General features: G+C 37.3%; 1 protein-coding gene across 7 annotated transcripts in view; it reads right to left on the reverse strand.

Annotated features, from left to right (window-relative positions):
• The window catches only part of ACAD11 (acyl-CoA dehydrogenase family member 11), a 100,415-nt gene that overhangs the window by 70,425 nt on the left and 3,605 nt on the right, over nucleotides 1-26,385 (reverse strand). For 6 of the 7 annotated variants that reach the window (XM_082626068.1, XM_082626065.1, XM_082626066.1 and 3 more), the window contains exons 2-5: nucleotides 22,770-22,869; nucleotides 9,779-9,904; nucleotides 8,743-8,904; nucleotides 6,968-7,132 (exon numbers count right to left, since the gene is read on the reverse strand). In XM_082626068.1, the coding sequence (XP_082482194.1) occupies nucleotides 6,968-7,132; nucleotides 8,743-8,904; nucleotides 9,779-9,904; nucleotides 22,770-22,869 (553 nt within the window). The remainder of the gene's footprint in view (nucleotides 1-6,967; nucleotides 7,133-8,742; nucleotides 8,905-9,778; nucleotides 9,905-22,769; nucleotides 22,870-26,385) is intronic. The other variant, XM_082626067.1, reaches the window with a different exon arrangement.

The raw sequence follows: 26,385 nt of genomic DNA on the forward strand, positions 1-26,385 counted from the left end.
CTGATATCAAAACCAGACAAAGATATGACAAAAAAAGAAAATTACAGGCCAATAACACTAATGAACATAGATGCAAAAATCCTCAACCAAATACTAGCAAACCAAATACAACAACACATTAAAAGGATCATACACCATGATCAAGTGGGATTTACCTCAGGGATGGAAGGACTTTTCAATATCTGCAAATTAATCAATGTGATATACCACATTAATAAACTGAAGAATAAAAATCATATGATCATCTCAATAGATGCAGGAAAAGCTTTTGACAAAATTCAACATCCATTTATGATATTTTTCTTAAGAAAGTGGGCATAGATTAGGGAACATACCTCAACATAATGAAGGTCATTCATGACAAACCCACAGTTAACATCATACTCAACAGTGAAAAGCTGAAAGGATTTCCTCTAAGATCAGGTACAAGACAGGGATGCCGACTCTTGCCATTTTTATTCAATATAGGATTGGAAGTCCTAATCACAGCAGTCAGACAAGAAAAAGAAATAAAAGGAATCCAAATTTGAAAGGAAAAAGTAAAACTGTCAACTCTTTGTAGATCACATGGTACTATACATAGAAAATCCTAAAGACACCACCAGAAAACTACTAGAGCTCATCAATGAATTTGGTAAAGTTGTAGGATACAAAATTAATATACAGAAATCTGTTGCATTTCTATACACTAACAATGAACTATCAGAAAAAGAAGTTAAGGAAATAATCCCATTTACCGTTGCATCAAAAAGAACAAAATACCTAGGAATAAACCTACCTAAGGAGGTAAAAGGCCTGCAGTTGGAAAACTATAAGACTCTGACAAAAGAAAATGAAGATGACACAAACAGATGGAAAGATCTACCGTGTTCTTGGACTGGAAGAATTAATATTCTTAAAATGGCCATACTACCCAAGGCAATCTACAGGTTCAATGCAATCCCTATCAAAATACCAATGGCATTTTTCACAGAACTAGAACAAATAATTCTTAAATTTAGATGGAGGGAATTCCCTGGAGATCCAAGGGTTAGGACTCTGTGCTTTCACTGCCAAGGGCCTGAGTTCAATCCCTGGTAGGGGAACTAAGATCCCACGAGCTGTGCAGTGCAGCCAAAAAACAATTAAATTTTTATGGAAACACAAAAGATCCCGAATAGCCAAAACAATCTTGAGAAAGAACAGAAGTGGAAGAATCATGCTCCCTGACTTCAGACTATACTACAAAGCTACAGTCATTAGCACAGTATGGTATTGGCACAAAAACAGACAAAAAGATGAATGGAATATAACAGAGAATATAGAAATAAATCCACGCACTTATGGTCAATTAATCTATGACAAAGGAGGCAAGAATATATAATGGAGAAGACAGTCTGTTCAAAAACTGATGCTGAGAAAACTGGACAGCTACATGTAAAAGCATGAAATAAGAACATTTTCTCACCCTACATACAAAAATAAATGCAAAATGGATTAAAGACCTAAATGTAAGACTAGAAACAAAACTCCTAGAGGAAAACAGACCACACTCTTTGATATAAATTGTAGCCATATGTTTTTAGATTTATCTCCTAAAGCAAAGGAAATAAAAGCAAAAATAAACACACGGGGCCTAATTAAACTTAAAAGCTTTTGCACAGCAAAGGAAACCATCAACAAAATAAGAAGACAACCTACTGAATGGGAGAAAATATTTGCAAATGATATGACCAATAAGGGGTTAATATCCCAAATATATAAACACTCATACAACTCAATATTTTTTTAAAAAACTGATTTAAAAATGGGCATAAGACCTGAATAGACTTTTTTCCGAAGAGGAAATGCAGATGGCCAACAGGCACATGAAAAGATGTTCAACATCGCTAATCATTAGGGAAATGAAATCAAAACCACAATGAGATATCACCTCACACCTGTCACAATGGCCATCATCAAAAAGAACACAAATAGCAAATGCTAGTCAGGATGTGGAGAAAAGGGAACCCTCATACAATGTTGGTGGGAATGTGAATTCATGCAGCCACTATGCAAAACAGTATGGAGGTTTTGCAAAAAACTAAAACTAGAACTATAATATGACTCAGCAATTCCACTCCTGGGTATATATCTGAAGAAAACAAAAACACTAATTTGAAAAGTTACATGTATCCAGTGTTCATACCAGCATTATTTACAGTAGTCAAGATATGGAAGCAACCTAAGTGTCCATCAACAGATGAATGGATATAGAAGACATGATATATATATATATACACACACACACACAATGGAATGCTACTCAGGCATAAAAAAGAAGGAAATTTTGCCATTTGCAACAACGTGCATGGACTTGGATGGTATTATGTTAAGTGAAATAAGTTGGACAGAGAAAGACAAATGCTACATGATATCACTTATATGTGGAATGTAAAAAATAAACTAGTGAATATAACAAAAAAGAAACAGACTTATAGATTTAGAGAACAAACTAATGGTTACCAATGGGGAGAGGGAAGGAGGGAGGGGTAATTTAGAGGTAGGGGATTAAGAGGTACAAACTATTATGTATAAAATAAGCTATAAGGACACAGAGAATATAGCCAATATTTTATAATAACTATAAATGGAGTATAACCTTTAAAAATTGTGAATCACTATACTGTACACCTGTAACTTACATAATACTATATATCGACTATACTTTAATTTTTAAAAAGTAACAATTTTTCTTGGCAATGGCTTAAGAAAAATGTGCCCCATCAGTCTGCATGAAGGAAACATTGTGTAGTGGACTGAAATGTCTTCAACAACATCAAGAGAATTTCCAGGGGTATGTAATCCCTAGAAAGCAGCTTGTGCTGAAAAGTGATTAAAAGGACAAAAACGAATCAAATCTAAATGTGAGAGTGGGAGTCTAGATGTAAAAGGCAACTTGATAGTTCAAGAAGAATAGAGAAGATTTGAAAAAGCCATTTAAAAAAATGTCACAGATTTTACAAAGAGATGAAGTTACAACCTAGATGAAATTATGCAGCATAGATATGTCCCAGACCCCATTAACGTGACTTTACGACTTCATTCTGTAGCAAAAATACAATGAACCAAGATCAGGGTTGGAGATTATATATAAAGTCAAGAGGTGAGAAGATTCTGCAATAATAATATAAGGTCAGGAAACTTTATAACTCTTACATTACTTGCACACACATTCACAGTCAAAACATTATTAATTCATTGATAATAAAGAAGGTAGTTCTTGAAATGATTGATCATGCCCACCTGGGCCAGGCAAGGTGAGAAGTCAAATGAAGTCAAAAGTTGACCAGTTCCAACAGAGATGAGAAGCAGTACAGTGTGGAAGGAATCATATGGAATTGGAAGTCAGTAGGTCTGAGTTCAAAACCTGGCTTTATGACCAAAGAGCATATTAAGGGTATTTAAAAACATCTGAAAAGTAAAAAGATTGGAAAAAAAACCCAATCCCCATGGCTTTTCTAGCAATAAAATTAAGTTTTATAATTAAGCTTTTCTCTAAATACACTGACATCTTAGAAATAGTGGGGGAATTAAAAAGAAAAATCCATTAAAAAGACAAGTTTTGTTTTGCATAACAAATTTTTTTTCCATAAGACAACATATAAAAGGCTGCAAGGCAGATGACTTCAGAAGAAACAGTGCCCTTATATTTATCGTAAATACATCTGACTACTAATTAATGAACGCAGATAAAATATCTATGGGTTTATTAAATATATTTATTTTTCAAGTTGAAATGGTAATATGTACATTAAATTCCAAAATCTTAAACATTTCTCTGCCAGATGGGTAAGATTTATATTTGGAAAATTAACGATATTTTTCAGGAAAACTGGATTTCTTTTAAACATTGCAGTAAGCATTTTTTACTACTGAAACACTTGCTCAAACATGCTTCAAATACCTTACATATCAGTAACTAGAAAATAACTAGGGATTGTGAAATTGAGTGATATATTTTAGTTTGGTTATTCCCTTTAGTAATTCTTTACTGGTTTACCACACACATTTTTAGATGGTTTATCATTTAAAATTGTTTTTGTTTTCTTTCTTAATTGTTGTATTTTCTGACAACAAAAATAAAATATGCTGCTGTTTGGGGGAAAAAAAACAATAAAACCTCAAACCTTAAACATTACAGAAATGTACAACTTATAAATCTCCTATAATTTCATTCCCTATAAGTACTGTTTAGGTTTTAGTACATATCTACTAAAAGTAAAGATTTACTTTTACCCTAATTTTTTCTAAAGAATAGAGCTTGATAGGCAATCTTGGAAAAGCAGAATATAAGAACAGAGGGGAAAAGAATGGAAAAGAAGAGAACTGAAATAAGTTGAGCACCAGCTGTGCCAGGTACCAGCTAGTTGCTCCATATCAATTACCTCATTTTAGCTCTTTAGGAACCCTGAATTTTTTTTTTCCCAATCCAAAAGGCACACAAGTCACACAATGTCAATTTCCTGGCTTTGATAATATACTCTAGTTGTGTGAGATCTCTTTGGGGAATCTGGATGATGGATACACAGGCCCCTCTACAATTTTTACAACTTCTTGTGAGTCTTTAATGATTTCAAAATAAAACGTTACAATAAAAACTGAGGCACAGTAAGGGGTTAAGGTCATACTGGTAGAGAATAAAAATTAAGCATAAATAAATGAGATGGAAATAGTACCTTAGTGATTAAAGTCAATTATTTTAACATAGATTCATTCAGAAACGTGTAACCACCTGCAGAAATGAATAAGATGCATTTACTGCTTTATAGGAGCTCTTAGTCTAGAAGGTCCCCACTTACTGAGCATCTACCATACAGACTCTAGAAACAAAGGTAAGAAAAAAATTAATTAAAGGTATAATTCTTACCCTCAAAGGAAAAATAAAAAGCTTTCAATCATATCCCTAGGAATATATACAGTGGAGCACATACATATACACATCCAGGGACTGATTTTCCAATTTTTGAAGTGCCTTCATGAAAAAACAAACATAGTCTAATTTCCTAATTATTTATGAAATTTAAAAAATGAGATGGAACTATTGACAAGAATTAAATTCTAAAGTTTCATAGCTTTTAATGCCAGTCCACAGTGGGAATGTTTTCCTTCTTTGACTACTCTCTTAATTTTACCGTATGATATACTTTAGCATTTGGGTATATATTGTTCTCTGCTGTTACCCGAGTATCTTTTCTCTCCATCTGTATTTTGAGCTCGTCAAGAGCTGTTTTTCCTTCTAACCCCATGTTTCAGAGCTCATAGTTTGTAATAAATAAATGCCAGTTGACTTGTACTTTGTCAACTCTATGTTACTTCCATAAAAAATTAGCTACACATATTTATATGAGACAGAAATTGATTAACTTTGATTTAACTAATAATTAAGGGATTACTGGGTATAAAGTAGAAGACATTTTACTAGCTACTATATAACCCTAAAACATAAAAGATAATGATATATGTAACAAATTAGCATCGCCTCCACAGAACTTAAGTTAGATGATTCCTGTTTGGCAACTTTAATCCTATAAGAAACGGTTTTCTAACATGAGATTAAATATAAAAAGGGAATAACTATTTGGAACTTACATGCTGTTACTTTCAGCATATTTAATATTTAATTTCAGCATATTTAAACATCTTGGTAGACAACACATTACTAAGGAGATTTAGGTCTGAATTTTTCCTTCCTTGCTTACGTAATGAATGTAAAAGTACTGTAGTCATATTGATAGAACACATAAAGAACGTTGACTTATTCAAAGATAGGCTCCAAAAATATTAATGAACCAAATGAAATAGATAAAATATAGACCAGATCCTGCTGTTTTAAGGTATATGCTTTTCTAATTTTTCCAGGTTATAAATTAGCAATCTTTAATTTTCCTATTCTATATTTAACAGTCATAAATCAGAATTCATCCATGCCATTAACAAAAAGTTACATACACACACATATGTATAATTACATATACATAATTTAAATACCCAAACTGACTTTTCTATGAAAAATTTTCTGTCTTGATGGTGAATGTGCTCGTATGTCTTTATATTATATTTGAACTTTCAATTGATATAGCAGTACTTTGAATTATGACAGCAATGCAATTTATAATGTTATTTTCCTCCTGTCCTCTTCCTGTATGAAAAGAACATGAAACCCAGAAGCTTAACACATGAATTTAGAATAGCTCTTCCTGCCCTAAAACATCTTAGCATTCTGAGAAAACTAATGAACCCAGAAAATTTTCTCCTAAGAAGGAAGATTCAGGGAACTGTAAATCATTCACATCAATATCAGAATGCTAAGGGCCAAATAAATGTCTTGTCCAAAGGCATACAGGTAAAGAGAGGAGAACTGAAGTACTTTCTTCATTCCCACCACACTCCTCCAATCCTAGGCCTCACTATGCTCAGTGGAGGAGGGTTATAGCTCTGATTTGTTTGTGCTCTTTATAAAGATTACACTGTGTACATTTACACAGGGCATGGTTACATTAACCTCATACAAATTCTTTTGAAGCCTCAAAAGAGTCTTTTGGAATTCTGTCCTCTCTGAGATTATAATAATCAAATTAAAAATTCTTTATCAGATATGGAAAAAAATGAAAATGAACCAGAAGAAAGAGCAAGAACGTGGATAAGCTAAATATATTTAGTAGCTGAAAAATTTCTTTGAAGAAAACAGCAACATGCATGTAAATTCCCAAATACTTTTAAAGTAGTAAATTAGATGATTAGACCCAGCCTTTTAAGGTGGGCAGATACCTATGCCAGAATATCTGCAGGACTTATTTCTAAAAGTTGTGAGTGATAAAGTTAGTTTTGAATATAGGGGAAGAATGGGGATGGAGTGGGCTCCTTCAGTGCTCTGGGGGAACATCTACTTAGTACGTGTGTCCCAAATCAGACATACTCAATTTTTAATAAACAGGGCTTCCAATACCTCTTTAGGGTGGAAAACTATGTTATCTAGTTTGAAATCTCCATGAATCAAATTTTCTTCATTGTCATTATCTGGCAAGTTTTTCATTAGCCAGTCAGATAGTTGGTTCATGGCAGGGATGTCCTGATGAGCTGCAGCTTGATATTGCTTTGTCCAGGTTGATACCTAAAGATATATAAATTTTAAAAAAATGACAGAGCTGAAATTAGAATATAAGATTCAGCAATTCTAAAATTAAAACAAAATTCAATTATATCAAATTTTGTTTTAGTGTTAAATGCTCAGGACAAATGCCGTGATACTCATATTAGCCTAAAACACTCATATCAGCCTGAAAACTTCAACATTTAAGTTTCTCTTCCATCTAGTTCCATTTTACTTACCTAGACTTTTATCAGGAAAAAAAATACTGGCCTAGGAATCAAGAGACATGGGTTCTAGTCTTTATTCAGCAACTATTTTGTGGAAGGAGAAAAAAAAAAAGAACACACACAAACACACATACGTACATACCAAAAAAAATAGACATAGAAAATTTCTGGAAGGGTCACAAGAAACAAGTAATCCCTGAAAACTGTAATATGGGGACTAGAAGAAGAAGGGAGATTTTTATTTTTCATTTTAATCCCCTTTCTTATTACCCATAGAATTTTCTAAAGAATCTTCAAAAATATATTACAGATATGAAAAATGCAAAGATTTTTTTATTGTTCTTAGAATTGAATGCAAATAAGACAACCTATTCTCAAAGTTCTCCAACTGAAATAATATTATTATTCTACTTATATCTCTCTCCCCACTTTCTAAGGTATCTCTGTTCAATTTAGTACAGTAAAGATCTTCATCTTTGGAGTCACAGAAGGTTGGGTTTAAATTATGTCTAAGCCACTTATTTGTATATTACTTAATACCTGCAAGCCTCAGTTTCCTCATCTGCAAAATGGGGGTAGTAATAGCTATGTATTAGGGTTCTTACAAAGATTAAAAAACACTAGGTCTAACAACTCACCTAGCATGGGTGCTGGCACATAACGAGTATTCCCTAAACCTTAGTTCCCGTTTCTCTCCCTTCTGCCCCCTCAAAAAGACATATGTACAAAGGGAAACAGCCCCATACATATCTGGTCTTGCTGTTCCTTTCATTTGAAATGCTCACCATCTCTTCCCTATTGCTCTAGATTTTATCCTTCCTTAAATACACAGTACAAGACATATCTTTCCCGGGAAGCTTTCCCCAACCTAAGCAAGGGCATACTGATATCTCCTCTGAATGGAACAGTTTTCATGATGAGTACCAAACAATTAACTACAAGATTACATACTCTTTTACACCATTTTCAAGTCTCATGTAAATGAGATTCAGGTATAGATGTCTCAAAAATGACCATAAGTTCCTTTAGGGGAAGAACTTAATTCTATTTTCCTGATATTTAACACAGTATTCAGCACATATTAAACATACATTCATGCTTAATAAATATCTGTTAAACTAATTTAAAAAGGGAAAATTGTATAGAAAATATATTGGTAAATTAAATGAAGTGATAAAAACAGCTTTAAATCTGCATTTATGTACATGCTGTTACAGAAGCTTTTGCTGAACAAAATCTGATATAAAAATATAAAATTATTTTATGTTTAAAACAAGACAACCTGACAGCTGATATAAAAAGTTATAGCCAAGTTTTAGAAAAGTATAAAATAATAGGTTTTTATTTTAACTAATATTATTTCCAACAACTTGAGAAAAGGAGCTGTTTGTGTGGATGCATTACCTGTCTTTGGCAGTACCCAGCACCTCTACCATATCCTTCCAGCTGCAGTGACTGTATATTCAAGGAATGTAACTGAGCCAAGGTTTCTATCATGGCCACATATATGGCTGAGCGTTCTGCTGGGCTAACTCCAGGAATTGTGAAATCACGAAAGATTCGGCCCTATGGAAGCAATTACAACAGATAATATAAAACAAGATAAATCTTTTCATACCAATTATTTGCTGTGTCATCATCCCCTGTTGCCTACAAAAAAGATCAGGATACAGTTTTACAACGAAAACCAATTCTTTGTAGACTGCTCTAGAAAAACTGTCATTTGTGAAACATGTTTAACATAAGAGTGTACATGCCAAAGGGAAAATACAAGGATACACCAAGATGAACTTAAAGGACAAAAACTAATCTCAAGTAACATCTTACCAAAAAAAAAAACAAACTTAAAACAATTTGGATTTATTTTTAATGGATTGATGTCCTATTTGGAGTAGTTTTTTCCCCTATTTGGACGGTTTAGTTATTGCCACTACATATAGCTCTTTACTGACACCTAGAGGAAGACTAAGCCAATACACCCTAATTACTAAATTTTTTCCTAGTTTACTTCAATCCGCTCAAACGGTGTGTGCTCAAAATAAAATGAAAGTTTAATACAACACAGGGAATAGAGCCAGTATTTTATAATAACTGTAAGTGCAGTATAACCTTTAAAACTTGTGAATCACTATGTAATACACCTGTAACTTATATAATATTGTGCATCAACTATATCTCAATAAAAAAATTAAAAAAACAAAAACAAAAACAAAACAAAACTTCCATAGAGAACCAATCTTGCTGACACCTTGGTTTCAAACTTCTAGCCTCCAGAACAGAGAGAATAAATTTCTGTTGTTTTAAGAAAAAGAAAAAAGTTTAAGCCCTTGCAAAGCAAACTAATTACCTGCAATGTAGACTAATATACTATCATTTATTAACATCTAATTTCACAATTAAAAATAAAAGCAACAAAAAGTACAATTAAGTGTTAATTTACCTGCACATGTTCCATCACATAAAATTCTGTTCCAATGACACAAGCATCACTGCAGTACAATAAAGGTTTGGGAACGGGGAATCCAATTGAAAACAAAGTTTTCTGGACTTTAAATTCTCTATCAATCTAAATAGGATGATAGATAATTAAAAATCAGAAATACAGAAATTTAATAATTACTTGTGAGCTAACATTAAGGATAGAAATTAATTTTAAACCAGTATCAACAAATAAGCCAGAGGATAATAATTTCCTTAGTATTTTCCTTAAAAGTCTTAGTGTGAAAGATTGGTTCAAGATGGTGGAGTAGAAGGACGTGCTCTCACTCCCTCTTACAAGAACACCAGAATCACAACTAACTGCTGAACAATCATTGACAGGAAGACACTGGAACTCACCAAAAAAGATACCCCACATCCAAAGACAAAGGAGAAGCTACAGTGAGACGGTAGGAGGGGCGTAATCACGATAAATTCAAATCCCATAACTGCTGGGTGGGTGACTCACAAACTGGAGAACACTTATACCACAGAAGTCTACCCACTGGAGTGAAGGTTCTGAGCCCCACGTCAGGCTTCCCAATCTGGGGGTCTGGCAACGGGAGGAGGAATTCCTAGAGAATCAGACTTTGAAGGCTAGTGGGATTTGATTGCAGGACTTCAATAGGACTGGGGGAAACAGAGACTCCACTCTTGGAGGGCACACACAATGTAGAGTCCTCATTGGGACGCAGGGGAAGGAGCTGTGACCACATAGAAGACTGAATCAGACCAGCCTGCTAGTGCTGGAGAGTCTCCTGCAGAGGTGGGGGGTGCCTGTGTGTCACTGGAAACAGAAGTTCTGGGAGGTACCCTTTGGCGTGAGCACTCCCAGAGTCTGCAATTAGCCCCACCAAAGAGCCTGGGTAGGTTCCAGTGTTGGGTCACCTCAGGCCAAACAACCAATAGGGAGGGAACCCAGTCCCATCCATCATCAGACAAGTGGATTAAAGTTTTACTGAGCTTTGCCCACCAGAGCAACACCCAGCTCTACCCACCACCAGTCCCTCCAATCAGGAAACTTGCACAAGCCTCTTAGATAGCCTCATCCACCAGATGGCAGACAGCAGAAGCAAGAGGAATTACAATCCTGCAGCCTGTAGAACAAAAACCACATTCACAGAAAGATAGACAAGATGAAAAGGCAGAGGGCTATGTACCAGGTGAAGGAACAAGATAAAACCCCAGAAAAACAACTAAATGAAGTGGAGATAGGCAACCTGCCAGAAAAAGAATTCAGAATAACGATAGTGAAGATGATCCAGGACCTTGGAAAAAGAATGGAGGCAAAGATTGAGAAATTGCAAGAAATGTTTAACAAAGATCTAGAAGAATAAAAGAACAAACAAAGAGAGATGAACAACACAATTAACTGAAATGAAAAATACACTAGAAGGAATCAATAGCAGAATAACTCAGACAGAAGAACAGATAAGTGACCTGGAAGACAGAATGGAGGAATTCACTGCTGTGGAACAGAATAAAGAAAAAAGAATGAAAAGAAATGAAGACAGCCTAAGAGACATCTGAGACAACATTAAACGCAACAACATTTGCATTATAGGGGTCCCAGAAGGAGAAGAGAGAGAGAAAGCACTAGAGAAAATATTTGAAGAGATTATAGTCAAAAACCTCCCTAACATGGGAAGGAAATAGCCATCCAAGTCCAGGAAGTGCAGAGAGTCACATAGAGGATAAACCCAAGGAGAAACACGCCAAGACACATAGTAATCAAATTGGCAAAAATTAAAGACAAAGAAAAATTATTGAAAGCAGCAAGGGAGAAATGACAAACAACACATAAGGGAACTCCCATAAGGTTAACAGCTGATTTCTCAGCAGAAACTCTACAAGCCAGAAGGGAGTGGCATGATATACTTAAAGTGATGAAAGGGGAGAATGTACAACCAAGATTACTCTACCTGGCAAGGATCTCATCCAGATTCTATAGAGAAATCAAAAGCTTTACAGACAAGCAAAAGCTAAGAGAATTCTGCACCACCAAACCAGCTCTAAAACAAATGCTAAGGGAACTTCTCTAAGTGGGACACACAAGAGAAGAAAAGGACCTACAAAAACAAACCCAAAACAGCTAAGAAAATGGTAATATGAACATACATATTGATAATTACCTTAAACATGAATGGATTAAATGCTCCAACCAAAAGACACAGGCTTGATGAATGGATACAAAAATAAGACCCACATATATGCTGTGAACAAGAGACCCACTTCAGACCTAGGGACACATACAAACTGAAAGTGAGGGGATGGGAAAAGATATTCCATGCAAGTGGAAATCAAAAGAAAGCTGGAGTAACAATACTCATATCAGATAAAATAGACTTTAAAATAAAGAATGTTACAAGAGACAAGGAAGGACACTACATAATGATCAAGGGATCAATCCAAGAAGAAGATATAACAATTATAAATATATATGCACCCAACATAGGAGCACCTCAATACATAAGGCAACTGCTAACATCTCTAAAAGAGGAAATTGACAGTAACAAGATAATAGTGGGGAACTTTAGCACCTCACACCAATGGACAGATCATCCAAACAGAAAATTAATAAGGAAACACAAGCTTTAAATGACACAATAGATCAGATAGATTTAATTGATATTTATAGGACATTCCATCCAAAAATGCAGATTACAATTTCTTCTCAAGTGCACATGGAACATTCGCCAGGATAGATCACATCCTGGGTCACAAATCCAGCCTCAGTAAATTTTAAAAAATTGAAATCATATCAAGCATCTTTTCTGACCACAACGTTATGAGATTAGAAATAAATTACAGGGAGAAAAATGTAAAAAGCACAAACACATGGAGGCTAAACAATACGTTACTAAATAACCAAGAGACCACTGAGGAAATCAAAGAGGAAATCAAAAAATACCTAGAGACAAATGACAATGAAAACATGACGATCCAAACCTATGGGATGCAGCAAAAGCAGTTCTAAGAGGGAAGTTTATAGCAGTAGAAGCCTACCTCAAGAAACAAGAAAAATCTCAAATAAACAATCTAACCTTACACCTAAAGGAACTAGAGAAAGAAGAACAAACAAAACCCAAAGTTAGCTGAAGGAAAGAAATCATAAAGATCAGAGCAGAAATAAATGAAATAGAAACAAAGAAAACAATAGCAAAGATCAATAAAACTAAAAGCTCATTCTTTGAGAAGATAAACAAAATTGATAAACCATTAGCCAGACTCATCAAGAAAAAGAGGGAGAGGACTCAAATCAATAAAATTAGAAATGAAAAAGGAGAATTTACAACAGACACCACAGAAATACTAAGAGACTACTACATCCTAAGAGACTACTACAAGCAACTCTATGCCAATAAAATGGACCACCTGGAAGAAATGGACAAATTCTTAGAAAGGTATAACCATCCAAGACTGAACCAGGAAGGAATAGAAAATAAGAACAGACCAGTCACAAGTAATGACATTGAAACTGTGATTAAAAATCTTCCAACAGACTTCCGGGGAAGATGGCAGAAGAGTAAGACGCGGAGATCACCTTCCTCCCCACAGATACACCAGCAATACATCTACACGTGGAACAACTCCTACAGAACACCTACTGAACGCTGGCAGAAGACCTCAGACTTCCCAAAAGGCAAGAAACTCCCCACGTACCTGGGTAGGGCAAGAGAAAAAAGAATAAACAGAGACAAAAGGATAGGGACGGGACCTGCACCAGTGGGAGGGAGCTGTGAAGGAGGAAAGGTTTCCACACACTGGGAAGCCCCTTCGCGGGCAGAGACTGTGGGTGGCGGAGGCGGAAAGCTTCGGAGCCGCAGAGGAGAGCGCAGCGACAGGGGTGCGGAGGGCAGAGCGGAGAGATTCCCGCACAGAGGATCGGTGCCGACCAGCACCCACCAGCCTGAGAGGCTTCTCTGCTCACCCGCCAGGGCAGGCGGGGGCTGGGAGCTGAGGCTCGGGCTTCGGTGGGAGCGCAGGGAGAGGACTGGGGTTGGTGGCGTGAACACAGCCTGCAGGGGGTTAGTGCACCACGGCTAGCCGGGAGGGAGTACGGGGAAAAGTCTGGAGCTGCCGAAGAGGCAAGAGACTTTTTCTTCTCTCTTTGTTTCCTGCTGCTTGAGGAGAGGGGATTAAGAGCGCTGCTTAAAAGAGCTCCAGAGAGAGGCGCGAGCCGCGGCTAAAAGCGTGGACCCCAGAGACGGGCATGAGACGCTAAGGCTGCTGCTGCCGCCACCAGGAAGCCTGTGTGCGAGCACAGGTCACTATCCACACCCTCCTTCCGGGGAGCCTGTGCAGCCCACCACTGCCAGGTTCCCGGGATCCAGGGACAACTTCTCCGGGAGAATGCACGGCACGCCTCAGGCTGGTGCAACGTCACGCCAGCCTCTGCTGCCGCAGGCTCGCCCCGCACTCCATACCCCTCGGTCCCCCCGGCCTGAGTGGGCCAGAGTCCCCGAAGCAGCTATTCCTTTAACCCTGTCCTGTCTGAGCAAAGAGCTCCAGCGACCTACACGCAGAAGTGGAGCCAAATCCAAAGCTGAGCCCCAGGAGCTGTGAGAACAAAGAAGTGAAAGGGAAATCGCTTCCAGCAGCCTCAGAAGCAGCAGATTAAAGCTCCACAATCAACTTCATGTACCCTGCATCTGTGGAATACCTGAATAGACAAGGAATCATCCCAAATTGAGCAGGTGGACTTGGAGAGCAAGATTTATGATTTTTTCCCCTTTTCCTCTTTTTGTGAGTGTGTATGTGTATGCTTCTATGTGAGATTTTGTCTGTATAGGTTTGCTTCCACCATTTGTCTTAAGGTTCTATCCGTTTTTTTATTTAATTTTTTTCTTAATAATTATTTTTTATTTTAATAACTTTATTTTATCTTACTTTATTTTATTTTACTTTATCTTTCTTTCTTTCCTTCCTCCCTCCCTCCCTCCCTTCCTTCCTTCTTTCCTTCCTTCCTTCCCTCCTTTAGACAACGAATCATCCCAAATTGAGGAGGTGGACTTTGAGAGCAAGATTTAGGATTTTTTCCCCTTTTCCTCTTTTTCTGAGTGTGTACGTGTATACTCCTGTGTGAGATTTTGTCTGTATAGCTTTACATCCACCATTTGTCCTAGGGTTCTATCCATCCTTTTATTCTTTTCTTAATAATTATTATTTTTTTATAATGTTATTTTCTTTTCTTTTCTTTTACTTTTTCTTTCCTTCTTTCTTTTTTCCTTCCTTCCCTCCTTTCCTTCCTCCCTCCCTCCCTCTCTCTCTCTTTCTTTCTTTTTCTTTCTTTGTTTTCTTTCTTTCTTTCTTTCTTTCTCTTTCTTTCTTTCTACTTTTACTAATTCTTTCTTTCTACTTTTTCTCCCGTTTATTCTGAGCCGTGTGGATGAAAGGCTCTTGGTGCTGCAGCCAGGAGTCAGTGCTGTGCCTCTGAGGTGGGAGAGAAAATTTCAGGACACTAGTCCACAAGAGACCTCCCAGCTCCACATAATATAAAATAGCGAAAATCTCCCAGAGGTCTCCATCTCAACACCAGCACCCAGCTTCACTCAACGACCAGCAAGCTACAGTGCTGGACACCCTAGGCCAAACAACTAGCAAGACAGGAACACAACACCTTCCATTAGCCGAGAGGCTGCCTAAAATCATTATAAGTCCACAGACACCCCAAAACACACCACCAGATGTGGATCTGCCCACAAGAAAGACAAGATCCAGCCTCATCCACCAGAACACAGGCACTAGTCCCCTCCACCAGGAAGCCTACACAGCCCACTGAACCAACCTTAGCCACTGGGGACAGACAGCAAAAACAACGGGAAATACAAACCTGCAGCCTGCAAAAGGGAGAAAAAAAACACAGTAATACAAGCAAAATGAGAAGAAAAACACACAGCAGATGAGGAGCAAGAAAAAACCCATCAGACCTAACAAATGAAGAGGAAATAGGCAGTCTACCTGAAAAAGAATTCAGAATAATGATAGTAAAGATGATCCAAAATCTTGGAAATAGAATAGACAAAATGCAAGAAACATTTAACAAGGACATAGAAGAACTAAAGATGAAACAAGGAATGATGAACAACACAATAAATGAAATTAAAAATACTCTAGATGGGATCAATAGCAGAATAACTGAGGCAGAAGAACGGATAAGTGACCTGGAAGATAAACTAGTGGAAATAACTACTGCAGAGAAGAATAAAGAAGAAAGAATGAAAAGAACTGAGGACAGTCTCAGAGACCTCTGGGACAACATCAAATGCACCAACATTCAAATTATAGGGTCCCAGAAGAAGAGGAGAAAAAGAAAGGGACTGAGAACATATTTGAAGAGATTATAGTTGAAAACTTCCCTAATATGGGAAAGGAAATAGTTAATCAAGTCCAGGAAGCACAGAGAGTCCCATTCAGCATAAATCCAAGGAGAAATATGCCAAGACACATATTAATCAAACTGTCAAAAATTAAATACAAAGAAAAAATATTAAAAGCAGCAAGGGAAAAACAACAAATAACACACAAGGGAATCCCCATAAGGTTAACAGCTGATGTTTCAGCAGAAACTCTGCAAGCCAGAAAGGACTGGCAGGACATATTTAAAACGATGAAGGAGAAAAACCTGCAACCAAGATTACTCTACCCAGCAAGGATCTCATTCAGATTTGATGGAGAAATTAAAACGTTTACAGACAAGCAAAAGCTGAGAGAGTTCAGCACCACCAAACCAGCTTTACAACAAATGCTAAAGGAACTTCTCTAGGCAAGAAACACAACAGAAGGAAAAGACCTACAATAACGAACCAAAAACAATTAAGAAAATGGGAATAGGAACATACATATTGATAATTACCTTAAATGTAAATGGACTAAATGCTCCCACCAAAGGACACACATTGACTGAATGAATACAAAAACAAGACCCATGTATATGCTGTCTACAAGAGACCCACTTCAGACCTAGAGACACATACAAACTGAAAGTAAGGGAATGGAAAAAGATATTCCATGCAAATGGAAACCAAAAGAAAGCTGGAGTAGCAATTCTCATATCAGACAAAATAGACTTTAAAATAAAGACTATTAGAAGAGACAAAGAAGGATACTGCATAATGGTCAAGAGATCGATCCGAGAAGAAGATATAACAATTGTAAATATTTATGCACCCAACATAGGAGCACCTCAATACATAAGGCAAATACTAACAGCCATAAAGGGGAAATCGACAGTAACACATTCATAGTAGGGGACTTTAACACCCCACTTTCACCAATGGACAGATCATCCAAAATGAAAATAAATAAGGAAACACAAGCTTTAAATGATACATTAAACAAGATGGACTTAATTGATATTTATAAGACATACCATCCAAAAAAAAACAGAATAAATATTTTTCTCAAGTGCTCATGGAACATTCTCCAGGATAGATCATATCTTGGGTCACAAGTGAAGCCTTGGTAAATTTAAGAAAATTGAAATTGTATCAAGTATCTTTTCCGACCACAATGCTATGAGACTAGATATCAATTAAAGGAAAAGATCTGTAAAAAATACAAACACATGGAGGCTAAACAATACACTACTCAATAACGAAGTGATCGCTGAAGAAATCAAAGAGGAAATTAAAAAATACCTAGAAACAAATGACAATGGAGACACAACGACCCAAAACCTATGGGATGCAGCAAAAGCAGTTCTAAGAGGGAACTTTATAGCAATACAATCCTACCTTAAGAAAAGGAAACATCTCGAATAAACAACCTAACCTTGCACCTAAAGCAATTAGAGAAAGAAGAACAAAAAAACCCCAAAGTTAGCAGAAGGAAAAAAATCATAAAAATCAGATCAGAAATAAATGAAAAAGAAATGAAGGAAACGATAGCAAAGACCAATAAAACTAAAAGCTGGTTCTTTGAGAAGATAAACAAAATTGATAAACCATTAGCCAGACTCATGAAGAAAAAAGGGGAGAAGACTCAAATCAATAGAATTAGAAATGAAAAAGGAGAGGTAACAACTGACACCGCAGAAATACAAAGGATCATGAGAGATTACTACAAGCATCTCTATGCCAATAAAATGGACAATCTGGAAGAAATGGACAAAATCTTAGAAATGCACAACCTGCCAAGACTGAATCAGAAATAAATAGAAAATATGAACAGACCAATCACAAGCACTGAAATTGAAACTGTGATTAAAAATCTTCCAACAAATAAAAGCCCAGGATCAGATGGCTTCACAGGCAAATTCTGTCAAACATTTAGAGAAGACCTAATACCTATCCTTCTCAAACTCTTCAAAAATACAGCAGAGGGAGGAACACTCCCAAACTCATTCTACGAGGCCACCATCACCTTGATACCAAAACCAGACAAGGATGTCACAAAGAAAGAAAACTGCAGGCCAGTATCACTGATGAACACAGATGCAAAAATCCTCAACAAAATACTAGCAAACAGAATCCAACAGCACATTAAAAGGATCATACACCAAGTGGGGTTTATTCCAGGAATGCAAGGATTCTTCAGTATACGCAAGTCAATCAACGTGATATACCATATTAACAAATTGAAGGAGAAAAACCATATGATCATCTCAATAGATGCAGTAAAAGCTTTTGACAAAATTCAACACCCATTTATGAAAAAAACTCTCCAGAAAGTGGGCATAGAAGGAAACTACCTCAACATAATAAAGGCCATATATGACAAACCCACAGCAAACATCAATGGTGAGAAACTGAAAGCATTTCCTCTAAGATCAGGAAGAAGACAAGGATGTCCACTCTCACCACTATTATTCAACATAGTTTTGGAAGTCCTAGCCATGGCAACCAGAGAAGAAAAAGAACTAAAAGGAATACAAATTGGTAAAGAAGAAGTTAAACTGTCACTGTTTGCAGATGACGTGATACTATACATAGCGAATCCTAAAGATGCCACCAGAAAACTACTAGAGGTAATCAATGAATTTGGTAAAGTTGCAAGACACAAAATTAATGCACAGAAATCTCTTGCATTCCTATACACTAATGATGAAAAATCTGAAAGAGAAATTAAGGAAACACTCCCATTTACCACTGCAACAAAAAGAATAAAATACCTAGGAATAAACCTACCTAGGGAGACAAAAAACCCTTAGGCAGAAAACTATAAGACACTTGTGAAAGAAATTAAAGATGATATCAACAGATGGAGAGATATACCATGTTCTTGGATTGGAAGAATCAACATTGTGAAAATGACTATACTACCCAAAGCAATCTACAGATTCAGTGCAATCCCTATCAAATTACCAATGGCATTTTATGCAGGGCTAGAAGAAAAAAAACCTTAAAATTTGTATGGAGACACAAAAGACCCCAAATAGCCAAAGCAGTCTTGAGGGAAAGAAACAGAGCTGGAAGAATCAGGCTCCCTGACTTCAGACTATACTACAAAGCTACAGTAGTGAACACAATATGGTACTGGCACAAAAACAGAAATATAGATCAATGGACTAGGATAGAAATCCCAGACATAAACCCACGCACCTATGGTCAACTAATCTAAGACAAAGGAGGCAAGAACATACTATGGAGAAAAGACCATCTCTTCAATAAGTGGTGCTGGTAAAATTGGACAGCTACTTGTAAAAGAATGAAATTAGAACACTCCCTAACACCATACACAAAAATAAACTCAAAATGGATTAGAGACCTAAATGTAAGACCAGCCACTATAAAACTCTTAGAGGAAAACATAGGAAGAACACTCTTTGACATAAATAACAGCAAGATCTTTTTGGATCCACCTCCTAGAGTAATGGAAATAAAAACAAAAATAAACAAATGGGACCTAATGAAACTTAAAAACTTTTGCAAAGCAAAGGAAACTACAAACAAGATGAAAAGACAACCCTCAGAATGGGAGAAAACATTTGCAAGTGAATCAATGGACAAAGGACTAATCTCCAAAATATATAAACAGTACATGCAGCTCAATATTAAAAAAACAAACAACCCAATCAAAAAATGGGCAGAAGACCTAAATAGACATTTCTCCAAAGAGGACATACAGATGGCCAAGACGCACATGAAAAGCTGCTCAACATCACTAATTATTAGAGAAATGCAAATCAAAACTACAATGAGGTATCACCTCACACCAGTAAGAATGGGTATCATCAGAAAATCTACAAACAACAAATGCTGGAGAGGGTGTGAAGAAAAGGGAACCCTCTTGCACTGTTTGTGGGAATGTAAATTGATACAGCCACTATGAAGAACAGTATGGAGGTTCCTTAAAAAACTAAAAATAGAATTACCATATGACCCAGGAATCCTACTACTGGGCATATACCTGGAGAAAACTATAATTCAAAAAGACACATGCACCCTAATATTCATTGCTGTGGTATTTACAATAGCCAGGTCATGGAAGCAACCTAAATGCCCATTGACGGACGAATGGATAAAGAAGATGTGGTACATATATGCAATGGAATATTACTCAGCCATAGAAAGGAATGAAATTGGGTCATTTGTAGAGATGTGGATGAATCTGGAGACTGTCATACAGAGTGAAGTAAGTCAGAAAGAGAAAAACAAATATCGTATATTAACGCATATATGTGGAACTTAGAAAAATGGTACAGATGAACCGGTTTGCAGGGCAGAAATAGAGACACAGATGTAGAGAACAAATGTATGGACACCAAGGGGGGAAACAGCGGGGAGTGGGGGTGCTGGTGTGATGAATTGGGAGATTGGGATTGATATGTATACACTGATGTGTATAAAATGGATGACTAATAAAAACCTTCTGTATAAAAGAATAAAATAAAATTCAAAAAAAATAATTGCTTTAACAAAATAAAGTCATCTTAGTGGGATTATTACAATTATAAATTAGGCCAGCACTAAAAATTGGTCATTTAATTAGGCTAAAAGGATAGGCATGTGCATGGGGCTTATTCCTAACTCTGATAATATGAAGGTGACATTTCCTGACCACAATATTTCACATGTATCATCATAAAAACATCCCTTTTTTTTCTTACCAGTTCCCTGCTTGCTGGCTCACTCTTGCTTTCGCTCCCCACCCCCCCAACCCCCCAACTCCAGTTTCCCATGGGGGCTCTCTATTCCAACACTCTGGGCACAGTCAACTACAGAGTGCTGGGGAAGGCCAGTGGGTGCTGGTAGAAAGGAAATGCACCCACTCCTTCGGGAGATCAATGGAGGAACTTGTTGCCAAGGCAGGGGTGTGGGGATCCTTCCTGGTACCCAGGGCTGCCATGGAGCTCAAGATAACTACTGGGTAAGAAGGCAATGAGGAGCAAGCTGGTACTGAAGCAGGAGTCCAAATAAAAGAGGAGAAGAAAAGGGCTTCCTTAACCAGGACAGATATACAGGCTTATCACTCAGGACCCAGGGACACAGCTTACTGCAGAACTCTGATGCCAACTCATCTGCCTGCAAAGTCCATTTCCCCAGACTCAGGCAGTGGTGGCTGACCACTTCTAAGGAGAAGAAACCATGAAGCTCACTTTCACAACAGGGATAAAGCAGGTACTGCTGCAATAACTACAGCAGGGAAGTGACTAAACCCATAACCAAGGTGAGAGCAGCCAGTGGTGCCAATGGCTCTAGAAAGAAGTGTTTATAACCACCTGGTGCTGGGAAAGGGGGGTGGAGTAGAGTGGTGGAGGCTGGTCATAAAGTGGATGGCAGTGTGGGAACACTGCTTTTATCCAATGCAGATTTGGAAAAAATGAAGGAAGTTGAAACAAAAGTACTCCAGATCCTTGGGTGGAAAGCATTATGTTATGTTCTGATGTCTTCCAGACATCTAGGTCGTTATCAAGAGGAGACAAACCCAGCTATTTATTGGGGCATAAATCTCTCCCTACAAGTGGGGATTTTCCTTCAGCCATGCAGTGTTGAGGCTTAATAAAAGTTACTAAACTTTTTCTATCTTAAGCATCCAAGTCACTTCATTTTCTGGGAATATGATACAGGACCAAGAAGGTCAAAATCTGCATTTTCCATTACTGTGATATTAAACCCCCCTTCAATGGCCCATCTCTAGTCATCTGGGCCTGGGAAGCACCTGTTATACATGATTATAATAATATTCAAAATATGCATCATGCTTTTAATGTTCTCTTCTCTAAAAATCCATAGATAATATCTGTTTTTCTGAAAACAGAGTCAGTTTTCAACAAAAATCTTTTATAATTCTCACTGTCAATTTAGAGAATAATACAAAAATGATTATTTAAATATTTCTTTTTATCACCAAAAGATCAGGGAATTGTCATATCAAATATATTAAAGTATTCAGTGAGTATATATTGTTATAAGATATAATAATATGCTTTTTTTTCTTTTTTTTTTTTTTTTTGCGATATGCGGGCCTCTCACTGTTGTGGCCTCTCCCGTTGCAGAGCACAGGCTCCGGACGCGCAGGCTCAGCGGCCATGGCTCACGGGCCCAGCCGCTCCGCGGCATGTGGGATCTTCCCAGATTGAGGCATGAACCCGTGTCCCCTGAATCGGCAGGCGGACTCTCAACCACTACGCCACCAGGGAAGCCCTAATAATGTGCTTTTTAAAACATAATTTAACCAAAGTACAAAATATCTATAAATGAGTAGCACTGAAAATATCTACTGGGTGACTGTGTTTCTAGCTAATTGTATAGGAAGGAATCAAATCCATAAGAGGACTGGATATTGCTCAGGATTAACAGCCGAAACACAGCCTCAGATTTCAAACTCAAATCCTTAATAAAAACTAAAAGGGGGGATACAATTAAAGTGAAATTTTCATCTAAGAAATAAAATGCATTTTCTATATTTAATAATTGTGATTATTTTTAAAAGCAATTTAAATTGTTTTGTGTATATAAAATGCATTTATTAGTCAACAAGGAATTTATCATTGCGTTTGTATACCATACCTTATGTGCTTTAGGAAGAAGTGAGCCAGGTGGTTTTTTTCTGAGTACATATGCTTGAAAGCCCTTCTGGAGATAAAAGGTTGGATTGGACTGTCCTGATCTAGATAAGAGTAGAGAAAAGGTCAATAACAAAGATATATTTTTCCTTTTCCCCAAATCCTGCTGAAATTTCAAAAGAAAACACAAAATGAAAATGAACCCATTTCAATGGGGGAATGCCAAGAGGGGTGCTATCAGCAGCTAAGAACATGAGCTTTTGGATGATATACAGCAGATGGTAACACAGTGGCAGCTGGAGAATCTACAACCTACACAGGTAGAGGAGACCACACTTCCTACCTGCAAATCATGAGTTTTATCAGAAGTGCACCTAGAACAATGTCTAGATCTAAGCAAAGAAAGGCTGGGAGAAGAGATTGTAGGTGATCAGTCAGAAAATTAATTAAAGGATGCTGGAACGGCTGGATTGGTATTCCAACATCTGTCATTGGAGAGAGAACTCCAAGTACAGCTCTCTAAAGAGGGAATTCTGATAAGCAAGGTCCTAGAGTGGATATCTGGGCCAGGAAGTGCAACAGTGCCCCAGGTGACTCACAGACACCAGGGCACTGGCTTTCTCTGCCCTGTGAACAGAAATTCTCATGTGAACTAAGGAAATATACTCCAGCTACCAAAATTATTCAATCTATATCTTCATTTACACAGCTTTTAAATAATTCAACTGCATGAAAGAGAGGCCCTAAACTAAAAAAAAAAGATGAATTAATCCCTGAGGTAACAGGTAATAGGGGAAAGTTAAAAACATTTTTTTTCCTGAAGTTTCTCCCTAGGCCTCCACCTCCATCTGCAAAGAACAAGAGTAGTCCAGATTGAATGCAGCAGTCCGTCCAGTGTCTACTTCTAACTCTGATAAGCCAGACCCATCCTCCCCAGCAATCATCTTGGCACCATCTAATCCTGTGTGGGGGGTGCCTTTTAGCATAGGAAAGTGGAGATCATTGCCACAATGGTCAGGAAATGGGACCACTTCAAGCTGTGTTGTCTGTCTTGACATGGGACAATTTATTTGTGATGCTCCAAAGAGTCAAGGTGCAATGAACCTTACAAAGACATTTTTTAATGCCAAATGTCTGATTGGATGCATTTTTGATAATGCAGTCATATATGAAGCACTGGCGTTTTATGATGGTAAATGACCCAGGTGAAATATAAAAGGAAAACTAAAAGCTTCTTATTGAAGATACAGCTGCCATATGATCTAGCAATTTCACTTCTAGGTATATATCCAAGAGAACTGTCACTCATTCTATGGGACACACCCTATACCTTATCAATAACAACAACTCAAGTACTGCATTATCCTATTTTTTAAGCATTTCTATGTCTGATCATAATTTCCTTTCTTTCATTCCCACTAGTACCTCCATTCCAGTGCCATCTTAGGCACTACAACATTCAGGGCAAAAGAGGCTCCAGTAGGCAAGAACAGTCTGTAAAAGAGCCATAGGTTCTGGTTACTGGAAGCAGAAGCCACCAAACCAGGGTGTGCATGGAAACAGTAGAAAGGAATGCAAGAGAATCTGGGCAAAGTATCAATAATATCTACTAAAATAACTACTCTTGCTTCAAATTCATGACTATGAACCTCAAAGTGAACGCTGCCAGCAATCATAATATACTTCCTTGGCCTGTTCATTCTCCCATGCTCTTGGATGACTATTTCACAATTCCTACTCTTTCTTCAAACCTCCAACACTTTTCCCACCATCTTCACTCTCAGCTGATTACCTAGTTTCCTATTTCACAGAGAAAATAGGAGCAATCAGGTGAGAACTTCCACAAGCTTACACTACCATATCTACTGCACAGAAGCACCTGTACTCATATACTCTTCTTCCCTATAGAGTCTGTAGAAGAATGTCTACATTCCTATCTAAGGACAATCCCTTCTCTTGTGAATTAGATCCCATCCTACTCTTGTCTACTCAAGGACTTTGTTCTAGCCCTCTCTCCTACACAAATTTTTCTGTCTGTTCTGGATCACTGCCATCAGCATATAAACATTCTGCCTTTTTTTTTTAAAGACTTCTCTTGACCCCACTTCCCCCTCTATGTAAGACATTTATTTCCACCTTTGTAGAAAAATTCAAGAGTTGTTTATATTCCTTGCTCCAATTCCTCTCCTCCTATTTTCTCTTGAACCCATTTCAATCAAGCTTTCGTTCCTATCTTTCCACTGAAATTACTTTTTCAAGGTCAATAATACTGCTATGGTATCAGACCATGGTTCTCCCCATCTCTCTGGCCACTCCTTTTAAGACTCCTTTGTAGGTTCCCCCTTAATTCTTCAACTTCTTATGTTGGGATGCCTGGGAATAAGTTCATAGACCTTCTGTATCTTCACGTAGACTCATCATCTAGGTAAGATCTCATGGCTTTAAATACCCTCTCTATCTCAATGACTCCCAAATGTAAATGTCTAGTTTAGATCTCTGCCCTGACCTCTGGACCCATATATCTGCCTGCTTACTATACATATCCACTCCAAAAGACATCTTGAAAGTTAACATTGCAAAACTGAGTTCCTGATATTTCCCTTCCAGTCTGATTGTCTACAGTCATCTCTACTTCATTTCATGATAACTCCATCCTTCCAGTTGCCAAGACAAAAATGGAACACTATTTGTCTCCTTTTCTTTTGCTTTCATACCCCACACCTGATCAGTCAGTAAATTCTTCAAAATAAATCCAGAATATGAGCACTTTGCACCTGTCCTACACTACTACCCTGGTCCATACCACTAACTGCTCTGTGCCGGGTCATTGCAATACACTCCAAACTGGTCTCCTTGTATTTGCCTCCTTCAGTCAACACAATAGGCAAAGAGATTCTGTTTAAAAAGACAAATCACTTCCCTCCTCTGCCCCCAAATCCCTAATCTCTCACCATTTCGACTAACGTAAAGGCCAACGTCCTCATAACAGCCAACAGAATTCCTGTTGCCCTTGCTTACACAACTCCAGGCACATTGGCTTGTAGTCTCTCCACCCACTGGAGAGCTCTTGCTCTTGCTGTTCCCTCTGTCTGGAATACTCTTTCCCCAGATAGCTACATGGCTCACATCCCCATCTCTCTTTGCTGAATTCCATCTTCTCACTGAGGCCTTTCTTCTCCCTCCTCCTAAACATTTCCTATTCTCCTTTGTTTCTCTCCATGATACATATCACCTTTTTCTACACTGTAATATTTAGAAAGTGATTTTATTTATCATCTCTCTTCTCCAAATATAATGGAAGTTCCAAAAAGGCAAGATTTTTTTGTCTGTTATATCCCCAGTGGTTGGAGCAGTGCCAGGCATGTATTATGCACATAGCTGGAAATGATAAGTTTTGTTCTATCAAGTTATACAATGCCTTCATTATTGTTTAAATCTAAATATTTTTATTTCTAATATGATTTAATTTTTTCAAATTCTAAAAATAAATTTTGCATAGTTGAAAAATATATACAAAATTTGTAAAGCATAAAGAATAACACAACAAACACCAGTGTTCTCACTACCCAGTTTAAGAAAGAAAAAAGTTACTGTATCTCTGAAGCTCTCTTTGTGTTCCT

This window comes from Mesoplodon mirus (assembly GCF_964341445.2).
Source record: "Mesoplodon mirus genome assembly, chromosome: 6".
Lineage (NCBI taxonomy): Eukaryota > Metazoa > Chordata > Mammalia > Artiodactyla > Ziphiidae > Mesoplodon > Mesoplodon mirus.